Source organism: Macadamia integrifolia, chromosome 12 (assembly GCF_013358625.1).
Source record: "Macadamia integrifolia cultivar HAES 741 chromosome 12, SCU_Mint_v3, whole genome shotgun sequence".
In the NCBI taxonomy this organism is placed as follows: domain Eukaryota; kingdom Viridiplantae; phylum Streptophyta; class Magnoliopsida; order Proteales; family Proteaceae; genus Macadamia; species Macadamia integrifolia.
The window spans coordinates 28,670,661-28,686,638 of NC_056568.1; the positions used below are offsets into that span (position 1 = coordinate 28,670,661).

Below are 15,978 nucleotides of genomic sequence, written 5' to 3' on the forward strand. Positions count from 1 at the left end.
CGCAGCTGTAGTGGCTGCAACTCAGAAGATGCATATCCCTTGGTTTGTTTTACAAAAATGGCGGTTTGCTCTCCCATTCCTTCAGTCCATTACATGGAAAATCACCCACTGCTTCCGTGAGGCGAACACTGTGGCAGATTTTTTGGCAAAGAAGGCAGCAAAATCGGGAGCCTCTGACTACTCCACCACTTTTCCCAGTCATGTATTAGATGATTTAGAAAATGATGCCTCGGGTAGGCATAGTTTTCGCTTCTCCTAGACTCTTGCTTGTACACTCTGCTGATGGCTATGCCGAAGGTGGAGTTTGCAAGTGGCTGTAGTGGTTGCGAGCCTGCTTGAATTTCTTTCTTCTTTGGATGTATTTTTCCTTTATTTCCTTCAATAAAATCATCCTTTAGCAAAAAAAAACAGATTCTGATACTGGTTAAATTTCAGGAAGCATTATGCAAGGAGGAGAGAGAGTGTCTGGCGATTCAAGGGAGAATGGAGCTATGGCTATGGAGGATGAAGATGGTGGTGCTCGGGAATCTCTGGATCGTGGTCCAGAAGGTCCTACACAGGATGAAAGGCACAAGGATGCAGGCCAGCGACGTACATATGCAAAAGCCTTGGGTTTTTTGTCTTGGCCTGCCATTGATACTCTCCTAGAGCCGATTCAGGTAGGGAGTAAACGATGAGTAATGATCCCTCAGAGAGACTCTGAATCAAAGAGACAAAATTTCCGTTTTGCCTTAATCGGTAGGGTTAACTCCCAATTGATTTCTTTGGATGCCTTGAGAGGGGAGGCTCAGGAAAAATGGAACCTAAGTCAAGGGGTGCTAATGCATCCATTGGGAAAAGGATATGTAATCTTTCAATTTCAGTGTGAGGGCGACAAGGCAGTGGTGTGGCGAAGGTCTCCCCTTAGGGTTGGTGATCAGGTCATTCGCTTTCAATATTGGAAGCCTGATTTCAATATTCACGAGAAGCAACCTTTTACAAAGCTTGTATGGATACGATTTCCTGATCTCCCGCTCAAATACTGGCATGAAAATATGTTATTGTCTATTGCAAAGGCGGTAGGGTGCCCTGTTGCCCTAGATAGACGAACAAGACAAGGCATTCTTGGCTTCTTTGCGAGAGTGCTGGTGGAGATTGATATCTTTGACTTGGTAGTGAGGGTGGAGGAAGTACAAGTCAAAATATTAGAACCAGGTACATCTCAAGTGTACGGTTTTTGTCAAAAGGTGGTGTATGAAGATAATGTGGAGCGATGTGGCTACTGCAAACGAGTAGGACATTTGATTTCCAAGTGTAGGCTGAAAAGATTGGATGATGAAAAGAAAGTTTGCGGCTGAGAAATTAGCAAAGGTTCTAAGGGTGGTATATGTTGAAGATGGAGTCAACTCAGGTGGGAGTAACTCGGTGAGAGAGTCTCCTTCTAAGGGAAGATCTTCACCACATCAGCAGAATAATTTTGATCCTATTCAAGATTCATTCTCTCCAAATTCAAATTCCTCTAACGCTGGGGGAGATATTCAAATACTTTTGGATCCTTCCAACTTTTCTCTAACGACTTAGGAAAGGAGTCCAACGGAGATGATAATTCTGGAAATAAGGAAGGCTTTGTGTCAGGGACAGTTATAGAATCGGATTCTGATTCTAATCCTCTAAATAAGGAAGGAGAGATGTCTAATCCTCTAAATAAGGAAGGAGATATGTTTGGAATGGAAGAGGGATCAGATGCTGATTCTGACCCAAACCCAACTGAGAACCCGATCTATGGAGTCCTTGGTGATCCGTCAGTGGATCCATTGGGGGGGAATGAACCTAGAATGAGGCTTACTCCTGAGGGCGAGGTTGTTATTCTAGAGGGGAGGTATCCTTCTCGTCATAGAAGACTCGGTGGGGGTTAAGGACCTGGTCGTGGTGTTGCCATGGCCAATGCTGCGCAGCCAATTGTTGAAGACCCTGGTGAGGATCACGTGGTCTCTTCTTTGCCCAGGGTGGAATGTTCAAAGGGAACAATCTCTATTGTGCATTCAGAAGTTATGAGAATGGATACGGTGGCAGTGGTTCGGGAGAAGGAGGTTGGAGGCATGCTTGTGGGTGGAAAGCAAAGAAAGAAAGCAGCTGGTCAGGCTAAAAAGTCTAATAAAAATCAATTCTCTAAGAAGTGATTCATAAAGATTCTGTATTGGAATATTCGGGGTGCTAGGAAGGCAGCAGGGTTTGGCGCTTTACGTCAACTGGTGAAGAAGCATGCCCCAGATGTGCTATGCTTGGCTGAACCCATGGTTCAGGTATGTAAATTTCCTGATATTTTATTTAGTTGGCTGGGGTATGCAGTGGATTTCCTTCATAATGTTCAGGATGAAAAAGTCCCAAATTTATGGATTATATGGAAGTTGGGGGTTTCGAGACCAATCGTTGCAGGTATGTCTGATCAACATATGTCAGTGATCTTTGATTGGCCAGGTAGTAAAGTGGGTATCTCTTTTATGTATGCAAGTTCTTTTAAAAATACGCGTAGGCAATTGTGGTTAGATCTGGAGTTGTCGATATCCGCTTTGGTTCCTTGGTCGGCGATGGGGGATTTCAATGCAACCCTGCTCTCGCATGAGAAAAGAGGTCCTGGTAAGTTTAATCTTGGATCAGCTGCTGAATTCCAGGAAATGGTTGATGCGTGTGAATTGCTCTCTATCCCTTCTCAGGGAAAGAAATTCACTTGGACTAACAATCGTCGAAGGGGTCATGCAGTTGCAATGCTAGATCGGAGTTTTTGTAATGGGAAGTGGATAAATGTGTTCAGAAATGTGAAGCAGCGTGTTTTGTTGTCTTCGGTATCAAATCATGCCCCTCTATTTGTTGTCTCTGATGATGTTCAAAGACCTACAAATATCCCCTACAGATTCCATAGCTTTTGGATGGAAATGATCAATTTATCTCCGTGGTTGAGGAAGCTTGGAAAACTCAGATAGGAGGTAATCCAATTTTCATTCTGGCACAAAAATTAAAGTAGGTCAAGGAGAATTTAAAGGTTTGGGTGAGGGCTACCTTTCCTAACCTGAATGACGAGGTCGACAAAGCAAAGCTGGAATTAAAGAAGGTTCAAGACATGATAGAGGTGGCTGGGATGAATGATGAATTATTTAACAGAGAGGCAGATGTAAAAATAGTATTATTGAAGGCCAACCAAATGTATGAGAAGTTGTGGGCTAAAAAAGCTAAACTGAGATGGATGAAAAATAGTGATTGTAACTCAAAAATTTTTCATCTTTCAGTGAAGCTTAGGAGGTTGAAAAATCAGATCACCTCCCTAAAAAAGGAAGATGGAACATGGGTTTCAGACCAATAGGAAATATCGTCTTATGTCTCTAATTTTTCTAAGAAATTTCATGAGGCTGATGCAATCACAGTTCATAATGACCTTCTTGATAATATTCCTAGAGTGTTGGAGGAGGAGGACGTGGTAGGATTGGAGATTGTCCTGAGTGGGGATGAAATAAAACAAGCTGTTTGGGATTTAGATCCTGTAAGCTCTCCAGGTCCTGATGGGTTCCCAGGTAGTTTCTTCAGGCGATGTTGGACTATTGTTGAGGGTGATTTTTGCAGGGCAGTGAAAAAATTCTTTGAGGAAGGGCAGCTTCCTAAAGGAATAAATAATTGCTTTATTTCCTTGATCCCCAAAGTTGAGGGTGCGGCCTCTCTAGATAGGTTTCGACCTATATGTATGGGAAACTTTTATTGCAAAGTGATATCAAAAATACTATCTTCAAGATTACTTGTTGTTTTGCCTAAATTGGTCTCGGAAGAGCAAGGCGCTTTCCAGCAGGGTAAAATAATTTCAAAAAATATCAGCCTCGCATCAGAACTGTCAAATTTGATGCACTCTTCGGTTAGGGGTGGTGGAATGGGGCTGAAGCTTGATGTTCAAAAGGCGTATGACTCTCTAGCTTGGGAATTCCTCTTTGCAGTTCTATGCAAATTTGGGTTCTCCTCTAGGTGGATTTCTTGGATTCACAACCTTCTTCTATCCCCAGAATATCAATCTTGGTGAATGGTGGCCCGGTGGGGTTCTTTGGGGTTGGTAGAGGTCTCCGGCAAGGAGATCCTTTGCCTCCCTTCTTATTTATTCTGGCAGAAGAGGTTCTCTGTAGAGGTCTCAGAAGCATGGTAAAAGATGGTTTGATAAAATCTCTTCCTGGGCCTCGAGGTGTGTTAACTCCCTCCCATTTATTGTTTGCTGACGACATTTTCATTTTCATAAATGCATCTGCTCAGTTCGTCAAAAATCTTAAGGCCTTTCTTGATAAATATCAGGCATTCTCCGGCCAAATATTTAAACTAGATAAAAGTAGTTTGTTCTTTGGAAAGGTTTCCCCTCACAGGAAACATTTTATAAGTAATTTGATGGGAATCCAATCTGCAAGGCAGCCTACTAAATATTTAGGTGTGGAGCTCTTCAAGGGGAGAGTTAAACGGGTCCACATGTTACCGTTGATGGATAAAATCAGGTAGAGGCTATCAGGATGGAAGGGTCGGCTTCTCTCGATGGCTGGTAGGGTGGAGTTGGTTAAATCAGTGATTTTAAGCATCCCAATTCATAATTTCGGGATTTATTGGTGGCCAGGAAGTTTAATAAAATTAGTAGAAAAGTGGATGCGAAACTTCATATGGTCTGGTACATGGAGATAGGGAAGAAGATAGTGGTGAAGTGGGATGAGGTATGTAAACCTACCAGTGAGGGCGGTCTTGGCATTAGGAGGTTGCGAGATGTTAATTTTGCATGCCTGTGCAAATTAGCATGGCAAATTAAACATGAAAATTCTCTAATGAGCGTTTTCTTTCGTGCTCATTTTTTGAAGGTTGATGGTTCGCTGAAAACTACCTACCTTTCCTCTTCGATATGGCCTGGTCTTAAAAAGGTGTGGAGGTGGGTAGAGTCTCATGAGCAATGGACTGTTGGGAATGGTCAGAGGATAAATTTTTGGAAAGATAGCTGGCTGGGAAAGAAGCCTATTGAGGAGTTGTATGGCCTGCAGTTAGGTCTCTTTGATTCGATGCAAGCAAAGGTTTCCGATTTCATTTGCCAAGATGAGTGGAATTTTCCCCAGGTGAGTTCTGAATTTTTTCAAAATATCTTTGATCAGGAAAAGGATATCATAATTTCAAATCTGGATGATATTTGTCATTGGGAATTAAATTCCTCTGGAGTTTTTACAATAAAATCGGCTTGGGAAAAAGTAAGACGGGAATCGCCAAAGGTGGGGTCATATTCATTGATTTGGAATTCTCATCTCCAACCTCGCCAATCGGTTTTTGGATGGAGAATGTTGAAAAACAAGCTAGCTACTGATGATAATGTGAAAAAGAGAGGGGTTCCATTGCCATCTCAGTGCACTCTCTGTGGCATAGCGGAAGAGTCTATAAATCATACCATGTATGAATGCTCTTTTGCATATTTCATGTGGCAGAAATTTTGTAGCTGTTTTGGGTTTAGGTGGCCTGGATTTGAAGGAGTTGAAAGATTGATAGCTTGGTGGAAAGATCAGGCCAAGAAGACCACCTTTAAAGGGGTATGGCTGAAGGGTTTCGTTTTAATCCCTTACTTCACTTGGTTGGAGAGGAATGGAAGAAAATTCAAAGGAACGTCAAAATCAAAAGGGCACTGTTTTGGCCAAGTGAAGAGCGAAATTAGCTACCAAGAGCTGGTTCATTCAGGGGCAGCCAATTTCAGATCTTGTCACTACAAGAAGCTTGGGTATTTCAGGGGTGTAGAGAAGGCCTCGGGAAATCTTCAATATTTTCTGGTGCCCTCCTAATCCAGGTTGGATAAAACTCAATTCGGACGGTTGCCCTATTGGTAATCCAGGGAAGTCTGGAGCAGGGGGAATCCTTCGCAATGAAAAGGCAGAGGTAGTGGCAAATTTTAGAAATTTTCTAGGAACTCGCACAAATTTCGAGGCTGAATTTCTGGCGCTTATGATAGGGATTGAATTAGCTAAGCAGCACAATGTGAAACGGCTATGGATAGAATGTGATTCAGTTGCACTTGTGACTATTTTTCAGAAGAGGCAAAGTCCATGGATAGCTCGGCAAAGATGGATTAATTGTATTTCTTATTTGGAGGATGTGAAATGGAAAATAACCCATTGCTATAGGGAAGAAAATTCAGTGGCGGATTTTTTGTCAAAGTCAGCCGCTCTTTTTGAAGTGTCAGAGCCGATTCAATTTGGCCAACTCTGGTCCAGATGGAATTAGACATGGATGCATCGAGTTGGCCTAGGTTCAGATTCACCTAGGAATAAAAAGGATTGGGGAAATAGGATCTCCTTGCCTGAGACCACGCTCCACACTAAAGAAACCCATTGGACCTCCATTTAGCAAAATTGAAATCCTTGTTGAGAGCAACATTTGGTGGATTTTGTTGATCCAATTGGGAGAGAAACCAAATTTCTTCAAAGTTGCAAAGAGGAATTCCCAAGACAGAGAATCGTAGGCTTTCTGCACATCTAGCTTTAGACCCATACCTCCACCTCGAACGGATGAGTGCATCAGGTTTGCCAACTCTGAAGCAAGGCTTATATTTGCTGAAATAATTTTACCCCTCTGGAAGGCACCTTGTTCTTCTGAGATTAATCTTGGGAGAAAGAGAGATAACCTAGAAGCAGCAATTTTGGACAAAACTTTGCAGAAAAAGTTTCCCATACATATGGGACGAAACTTATCCAAAGAAGAAGCACCATCAGTTTTAGGGATAAAGGTTAGGAAACAATTATTTACCCACTTAGGAATTTTCCCTACTAAAAAGAATGAGAAAACAGCCCTACAGAAATCATTTTCCACAATATCCCAACAACTTTTGAAAAACTAACCTGGAAAGCCGTCAGGGCCTGGAGAGCTGTCCGCATCCAGATTCCATATCGCCATCTTTATTTCTTCCCTTGAGAGAACAGCATCCAAGAAAGCATTGTCTTCATTAGAAATGATCGTCGGAATTTGGTCAAGTAACTCATAGTGTGGTTCTACAGGAATTTCAGAGTGAAAATTCTTGTAAAAATCCACAATATAGTTGGCCAAATCTAATTGATCAGAAATCCGAGAACCATCTTCATTACGTAACATACTAATCTGATTTCTTGATCTTCTAATCTTCACTGAAAGATGGAAAAATTTTGTGTCCCGATCGCCTTCTTTGAACCATCTTAATTTAGCCTTCTCAGACCACAGTTTTTCTTGCATCTTACTAGCATTTAGAAAAGCTGTTTTTGCATCAGCTTCTTTGTTAAAGAGAGCATCCTACATTCCTGAAGCCTCAATAATATCCTGCACTCTTTTTAGCTCTGAAGTAGCTTTTTTCACTTCCTCATTTAGATTAGGAAATCTTTCTTTTGCCCAAGCTTTTAGCACCCCTTTCACCACCTTCAATTTCTACGCCAAGATGTAGATGGGGCAGCCACCCACATGATGAGACCAGGCTTGCTTCACCACTGACTGAAAGCTATCATCTTCCATCCAAAAGTTATGAAATTGAAACGGAATGTTGCTAGGCTTTTGGATCACATTAGAATGGATCAGGATGGCAGTGTGATCAGATGCAGTGCAACTTATAACTCTCTGAGAAATATTTTTGAATTCATCAATCCATAACTCATTATGAAAGCTTCTATCCAGAACAGCCATGACATTACCCCTTCTACGATTATTTGACCAAGTATACTTTTTACCCTGTGAAGGGGTAGAAATGAGCATACAAGAATCCACCATAGCTTGGAACCCTGCTGCCGATCCAACATTAAACTTCCCCGGACCTTTTTTCTCATTAGACCACAGCGTCGCATTAAAATCACCAACAACAAGCAGAGGGAGAGAAGCTGCTGAAATAGCCGCCAATTCCGACCACAAATCTCTACGCTCAATTTTAAAGCAACTAGCATGAATAAAGGACAAAAGCATTTTTTCCCCTGCTAGTCGACCTCAATAGAGAGCTGTTGTTCCGACATTGAGACAATGGAAGGGTAACTCAGACCACGTTTCCAAATTATCCACAGGTTAGACAACCTTTCATGGTGAATATTATGGATAAACTCTGCCGAATATCCTAATTTATTAAAAAATAAAATAGGGAATTTACTCACCTGAACCATTGGCTCAGCCAAACACAGAAAATCTAGAAAAGACTCTGTGATAAGAGATTGTAAAAATCTCTTTTTTTTTTTTGGCTAAAGATTCATTGTATTAAGAAGAAATAAAGAATGTACATCCCAATATAAAAGAAAAAGAAGATATCACCACCATCATACAAGAAATAGACTAAGAAAAAATTTGACCAGCCTCACCTTCGGCATTGCCATCAGCAGGAAAAGGCCCCCTTAAATCTTAGTCTAAATCAAAACCTATAAGTTGTAGAGCAAACCATGGAACTAAACCTTTAGAAAGAAGGATCACCACTGCCGTAGAGTCGCATTCGATCCAAAGATGCTGAAAACCATTTATCTTTGCCTATTCAAGACCAGCGATCACTGCCAAAAATTCCGCTTCAAAATTTGTTCTGATACCGACATATTCTCTGTAGTTCAAAAGGCTGTCCCCCTTCTCGTTTCTAAAAATCCCGCCTGCTCCGGCCTTCCCTGGATTACCCAAGGAGCATCCATCAATGTTTAGCTTAATCCATCCTGGAAATGGGAGACACCATCAAACTTCAATAATCTCTCTACGAGTTCTTGTTACCCGAGGAATTCCTATTCTTTTAGCACATATCAGATCCGGGATGGAAAGGGGTTTCCCAAGATGTACACTAAAAATCATACAAATTTCTCCTTTCACTCGAGCTAAAAGATGTTTATAATAAAGAGCTGCACCATCTTGATATCTAGTGTTTCTCTCCATCCAGACAGCATATGGGATAAGGATAAAGCCACAAAGCCACACAGTTGAAAAGGTTAAAGTCTTCCCTTTCCGTTTCCACCATGCTAAAATGTCCCCCATTCTATCAAGGGGCTGCCACCTGATACCGAATAAATCACAAAAAGAATTCCACAGAGATTGGGTGTACTCACAATGAATGAATAAATGAGGGATAGATTCTTCTACGTGACCACACAAAATGCACCTAGAAGGCATCATCACACCCCTTCTGCGCACCTCCTCATTCGTGGGTAACCGATTATGAGCAAGCCTCCAACCAAACACAGCTTGACGAGGCTGAATCTTGGATTTCCATAAAATAGAAAACCAAGGGAATTTTTTATTTTTCCCCCTTATCTCCTCCCACGCTGATCGCAAAGAGAATGCCCCAGAATTTGATAGCTATCAATGACATATATCCTCCATAGGTGATAGAGAAATTCTTTTAGCCTTCTCAAAGGTCTCGGCAAGAAATTTCGAAGAAACATTTGGGAAACACCACTCACCATTTCGATTAAGATCTACCAGGCGCATAGTCCTCCCTATGAACATTTCCTGCTCCAAATTAGAAGACTCTGCCAGGGGAGAATTTTCTAACCATTTATCTATCCAGAACATGATTTTTTCACCATTTCCCACTGTCCATCTTTCCATGTCCGACACGAATTTCCACACCATCTTCAGCCCTAGCAAAATGGAGGAAGATTTATATCCCTTCCTAAGAGAGCCATCTTTCTGAACAAATCTTGCTCTAAAAAATTTTCTCATAATATTGTCTTCATGTTTAATCTGCCAGGCAAGCTTGCATAAACAAGCTTTATTCACCTCTCTCAGTTTTTTGATACCCAAATCGCCCTCATCCTTGGGCTTACAGGTGTTCTCCCATTTTATCACAATTTTTTTCCCCACCTCCATTTGACCCGACCAGATAAAATTTCTCATCCACCGCTCTACAGTTTTAATAATGGACTGGGGCCACCAATAAACTGCAAAATTATGGATAGGAATACTAGAAATTATTGATCGAACCAACTCCACCCTACCAGCCATCGAGAGGAGCTTCCCTTTCCAGGTAGCCAATCTGCATTTAACCTTATCCATCAAAGGTAAAAGATGATTTTTCTTCACTCTTCCCTTGAAGATTTCCACACCCAAATACCTTGTAGGGAATTTTGAGGCCTGAATTCCCAATAAATTACTGATGAATTGTTTCCTGTGGGGAGTAACCTTCCCAAAGAAGGCTTTGCTCTTGTCGAGATTAAACTGTTGTCCAGAGAAATCCTGATACTTTGATAAAAATAAATGCAGATTTTTAACATACTTCGCCGACGCATTCATGAAGATGAAAATATCGTCCGCGAATAATAGGTGAGTTGGAGTGCAGGTACCTCTTGGACCCGGCAGCGACTTGATTAATCCTTCCAAGGCCAATTTATTTAATCCTTTTTTTCGCTAGAAAACCATTATATTAAAATGGAAGAAAAAGGGGAAGAAATTACAGAGCTACATCAAACTGATAAAATAGAGTGAAGTAAAAATAAAATCGGTTCCCTGACCCCCACCTTCGGCATTGCCATCAGCAGAGGAAAGAGAATCCCACTAATCAAATCTATAGTTTGGCCTGCCCTCAGCATCTCTTCTGATGCAATCCTTAATGTTGGCAGGAAAGTCGATATTTGTGGCTGATATCCCTGTCTTCGCCGCATCTCTAGCCAGGTAGTTGGCAATTGAGTTCGCTTCTCTGAAGTTGTGAGTTATTTTCCATGTGATACTCTCCAAATATGGCTGGAGGAAAATCCATCTCTGCAAAGCAAACCATGGGATTTTTTTTTTGCTGGATAGAGATTGCAACAGCACTAGAATCCGTCTCTACCCACAGACATGGAATGCCCAGCTCCCTCATGGGATTTAATCCTCTACAGAGCACTTCCTCAGCTAAAATAAACAAAATGGGAGATAACGGATCGCCTTGACGAGGACCACGACCCACACCAAAAAACCCCTCTGGATCTCCATTTATTAGAACTGAAATTCTTGAGGATGAAAGAATTTCTTGAATCCAAGAAATCCATTTCCTAGGAAAACCAAACTTCCCAAGAACAGCAAATAGAAATTCCCAGGATAGAGAATCGTAGGCTTTTTGTACATCGACCGTGAGCCCCATCCCACCTCCCCTAACCGTGGAATGCATCAGATTTGCCAATTCTGAAGCAAGGGTAATGTTTTTTGATATTATCTTCCCCTTTTGGAATGCCCCTTGTTCCTCCGAAATCAGCTTTGGCAGTAGAATTGCAACTCTACTTGCCACAATTTTTTATAATACCTTGCAAAAATAATTTCCCATGCAAATTGGCCTATACTTGTCGAGAGAAGTAGCCCCCACCACCTTAGGGATAAGAGTGAGAAAGAAATTATTCACACCCTTTGGAAGGATTCCTCGTCTGAAGAAATGCAATACAGCCCTGCAAAAATCATCCTCAACAATACTCCATACCCGCCTAAAAAATTTCCCTGAGAAGCCGTCAGGTCCAGGGGAACTATCTGGGTCTAATTCCCAAACAACTTTTTTTATTTCCTCTGAAGATGGTTCAGCCTCCAAATAAAGAGCATCATCGTCCGAAATAATGCATGGAATGCAATCCAGCAGCTCAGGGTGAGGAGAAGTAAGAGATAATCTGTGGAATTCCTCATAATAATTGACAATATATGAAGATAATTGTTGTTGGTCATTCATCCACTCCCCATCAGCATTCTGCAAAGTGCGGATTTGATTTCGAGCCCGTCGCATTTTCACTGATAGATGAAAGAACTTTGAATTTTTGTCCCCATCTTTCATCCACCTCTGCTTAGATTTTTGGGCCCATAGATTATCCTGCAACTGGGTAGCTTTCAACAGCGCTATTTTGGCATCAGCCTCGCAACCAAAAAGGTCATCTGACATCCCTGCAGCCTCAATTTCTTGTTGAATAGAATTTAGGTGATCAGAAGCTTTTTTGACTTCGTTATCAATATTGGGAAAATTTTTTCTTCCCTAAGGCTTGATATACAACTTAACTCGCTTAAGTTTCTGAGAAAGAATAAAAATTGGATTTCCAGATATTTCCTAGTTCCACACATCTTGAATTACATTATCAAAAAGATCATGCTCTATCCAAAAATTATTAAATCTAAAAGGAATGTTACCTAGTCGGGCGATCGAATCTGATGCAACTAGAATGGGAGCATGATCAAAGGATGACCTTAAAAGGACCCTTTGAAGAGTACTTTTAAACATATCCAACCATTTACTATTGCAGAAACTTCAGTCGAGGACCGCAGCTACATTACCTCGCCGGCGATTGTTAGTCCAGGTAAACTTCTTACCTTGCGAGAGTACTTGTATCAAAAGACAAGTATTCACCATAGATTGGAAATCGGCAGCTGATTTTTCATTAAATCTCCCTGGACCCCTTTTCTCGTTGGAAAGAAGGGTAGCATTGAAATCACCTATCACCGACCAGGGTAGATTTGGATTCACCACCAAACCTAGCTCCGACCAAAGCTCTCTCCGTTTGACCGTAAAACAATTAGCGTGAATAAAGGTTAGGCCTACACAGTTCCCTAACCAATCCACAGTAATTGATAATTACTGATCAGACACCGCGATGATCGAGGGGCGAGGAATTCCTTGTTTCCATATTACCCATATATTAGGGACCTTGTCCATACGGAAATTGTGAATGAAATCAGACTCGAACCCCAATTTTTTAAAGAACAAAAAAGGGAATTTGCTTCACTAATCATTGGCTCCGCTATGCAAACAACATCAGGAGAATGATCTCGAATAAAATATGATAAGGCTCTTAAACTAGCAGCCTTCTTTGCGCCTCTGATATTCCAAAAGAGGACTTTCATTGGAAAATTATGAATTAATTGGTGTTGCCAGACTTACTAGTCTGGCCTGCTTTCTTCTTTTTTTTGTTGCCTTCTTTTGAAGAAACAACCATTCCCTTTTCTCGAGCATAAAGGGCATTATCTATCTTCTCCATCTCCTGATAATTAGAATCCGTTCTACCATCCCTTCTGGAAGAGCTGAGGAAGCTACCATGCTGCAAAACCCCATTCTCTGGCGAGGAACGAGTTGAAGGAACGTTTCTAACTCCCCTCAGTGAAGACAATGCTCCACGACCTTTAGAAGCTCTTCCCTTTCTTGTTGGCCTAGGTGGAAGTTCCCTAACAATAGGGGCGTCCTCCTCCCTCTCATTTTCCACCGAGTTCTTTGTAGAATCAGATGAACTCTCATGACCCGATGGGTCTGCACTATCCACTTCCTCAGAGTCTGACCCGGATCCAGCCACATTGTTATTCAAATTTGAATTAGAGGGGCGGACAGAGATATCTCCACGATTCAGTGAGTTGGAGTTACCTAAAACTGCAGGATTGTTTGCCAAAGTGTCCAAGACAATCAGAATATCTCCCTCCTTCTCAGCATTCTGATTGGCTGAAACACAAATAGAAGGAGATTGTTCCTCAATTGACGTTCTTTCATTGATTGCATTCAAATCGTGGCCCTCCTTCCCAGCTGCATGATTGGCAGGCGAAGCTGCTATTATGGAAAGAGGATCATGAGGAACGGTTTCCACAATAGGCATTCTACCCGAGTGAGACGCAACTCGGACCGAGTCCACTCTATCTTCAACGTAGACTACACCTGGTACAGAGGCCGACCTTTCCATAGCAGCTTGTTTTTCATCTTCAAGCCTCTTAGATCTACAATCTCCCACCTTATGTCCCAACCTCTTACAGAAGCCACATCGACTAATGTCATCTTCATACTGGACTCGTTGTCTGAATCCAAAAACTCTTGTTGTACCGGGTTCGAGACGTTCAACTTGAACCTCCTCTATGCGAGATGCAGTTTCAGTAGTATCGATTTCAACCAGTACTCTAGCATAGTGACCCATTAATCCCTGCTTGGTATGGCGATCCAGGGCAACAGGTCTCCCCACAGCTTTTGCAATGGATAAAAGAACATTCTCATGCCAATATTCTAAGGGGAGGTCGGGAAATCGTATCCAGATTAGCTTGGACCAGGTCTGCTTAACATGGATGTTGAAGTCTAGTTTCCAGTGTTGGAAACGAATGGGTTGCGATCCTATTTTCATAGGGCTTCTTCTCCATACTGTCGCCTTATCCCCTTCACATTGAAATTGAAAGATAACAAAACCCTTTCCAAGGGGATCCATAGTAATCCTCTGGCTTAGGTTCCATTTGTCTGCGGCCTCCTCTCTTAGAGCATCCAAAGAAATAACTCTAAAATCGACCCTTCCAATAAGGGCAAATCGGAAAGACTGCCTCTTAGATTTGTAATCCTATTGAGGGATTATGATTCTTCTAATCTCCCCTGCTTGAATCGGTTCTGGAAGAGAGTCGATCGCAGGCCATGATGCATTCCCTACCACCTTAGCATAGGATCGGTTGGGTCTCAGTGCATCTGAGTTTACTCCACCCATAGCCATGGTTTCCTGGGGCGCAGGACCTCTATCCAGATCCTCACGAGCCCCACCATCATCATCTACTTCTTCGCCATTCCTCCTATTCTTTGCCATTCCATCCATGATCCAATTTGATTGAGATAAAAAAAAAGTAGTGTCCCTTCCTCTCTCTTACCAGCCTCCTTCTTCACACCACGAATATTCCAGAAAAGAACACGCATGATTAACTTGTTGAGTCCGTGACCTTGTCAGATGTAGATGTCTGACCTCCTTCTTTTTTCTTCTTCCCCTTTTTTTCTCCCACTTTTTTACCCTGCTCACCCATCAAAACAGCTCTATCCACTGCCTGAACTCCCACAGCGATCTCCCTTCTACTAATTGTAGAGGTAGGGGCCGGACCATGCCTAGATGAAGAAATCCGACAACCCTTGCTCGTCAGGCCACCCCGACTGGAACCCTGAATTAGTCCCGTTCTCTTTGTGCATGATGACATTCTCACAGGACCCTGCGACACCCTCACCAAAGGGATTTCCTGCTGAGAAGTATCTACCGTATCATAGACTGGGGAAGATCAGACCTGATATGGACCACTCTCTTTTGAACCAGAATCCTGGTCTGAAACAGATTCTAATTCTGATTCAGAACCAGAATCAGACCGCTCCACATCATCACTAGTGTCCTTCTCTGACTCAACTCTCTCCTTCACTAATCCCACATTTTCCGAAATAGGAAGATTTGTATTAGCCGAATTCAAATTAATTTGAATCTCACCTTCTTCTATATTTGGAAGTTGAGAAGAGATAATATTTTGTGAATGTCCAGCAGATCTGTTTCCCTCTTCAATAGGTAACTCCCCTTTATTTTTCAAAATCTGATTTGGGAGAGGCAGATTTGAAAATTTTCTTTCCAAAGAAGATCTAGAGATACCCAACGAGTCACCCCTGTCTGAGTCAACTCCATCTTCCTCATATACAGCACCTGGAACCCTTACATTGTCACGAGCACTCTGCTTCTCATCCTCCATCTTTTTGAGTCGACAATTATTTACTTGATGACCCATCCGCTTACAGAAACCACACTTTGCACAATTATCTTCATATATTACTCGCTGGCGAAAGCCAAAAATCTTAGTAGTACCTGGTTTGAATCTCTCTACCTGAACCTCCTCAACACGAGTAGCAGCTTCCGAGCTATCAACTTCAATCAACACTCGGGCAAAATATCCCAAGATTCATTGTCCAGTATGATTATCCAGGGTAACCGGACGTCGTACCGCCTTCGCAATAGAGAGAAGGACATTATCATGCCAATATTCCAAGGGAAGGTCTGGGAAATGAACCCACACGAGTTTCGTGAAGGAATTTTTTTCATGGATGTTAAAATCCGGTTTCCAGTGTTGAAGCCGAATTAACTGTCCATGCACACGCAAAGGGGTTCTTCTCCAAATAGCCACCTTATCGCCCTCACATCGAAATTGAAATATTACATAGCCTTTTCCCAGAGGGTGCATCACAACCCCTTGACTCAATTTCCAGTTATCTCTTGCCTCTTGACGTAAATCATCCAAAGATAGAAGACGAAAATTTACATGGCCTATGAGAGCAAACCTGAAATT

General features: G+C 42.0%; 1 protein-coding gene across 1 annotated transcript; it reads right to left on the minus strand.

Moving 5' to 3' along the window:
* Positions 1-12,797: 12,797 nt before the first annotated feature.
* LOC122056915 lies at positions 12,798-14,114 on the minus strand. Its single transcript, XM_042618884.1, has one exon. The coding sequence runs from the start codon at positions 14,112-14,114 to the stop codon at positions 12,798-12,800; it is 1,317 nt and encodes a 438-aa protein (XP_042474818.1).
* Between the last annotated feature and the right edge of the window lie 1,864 nt (positions 14,115-15,978).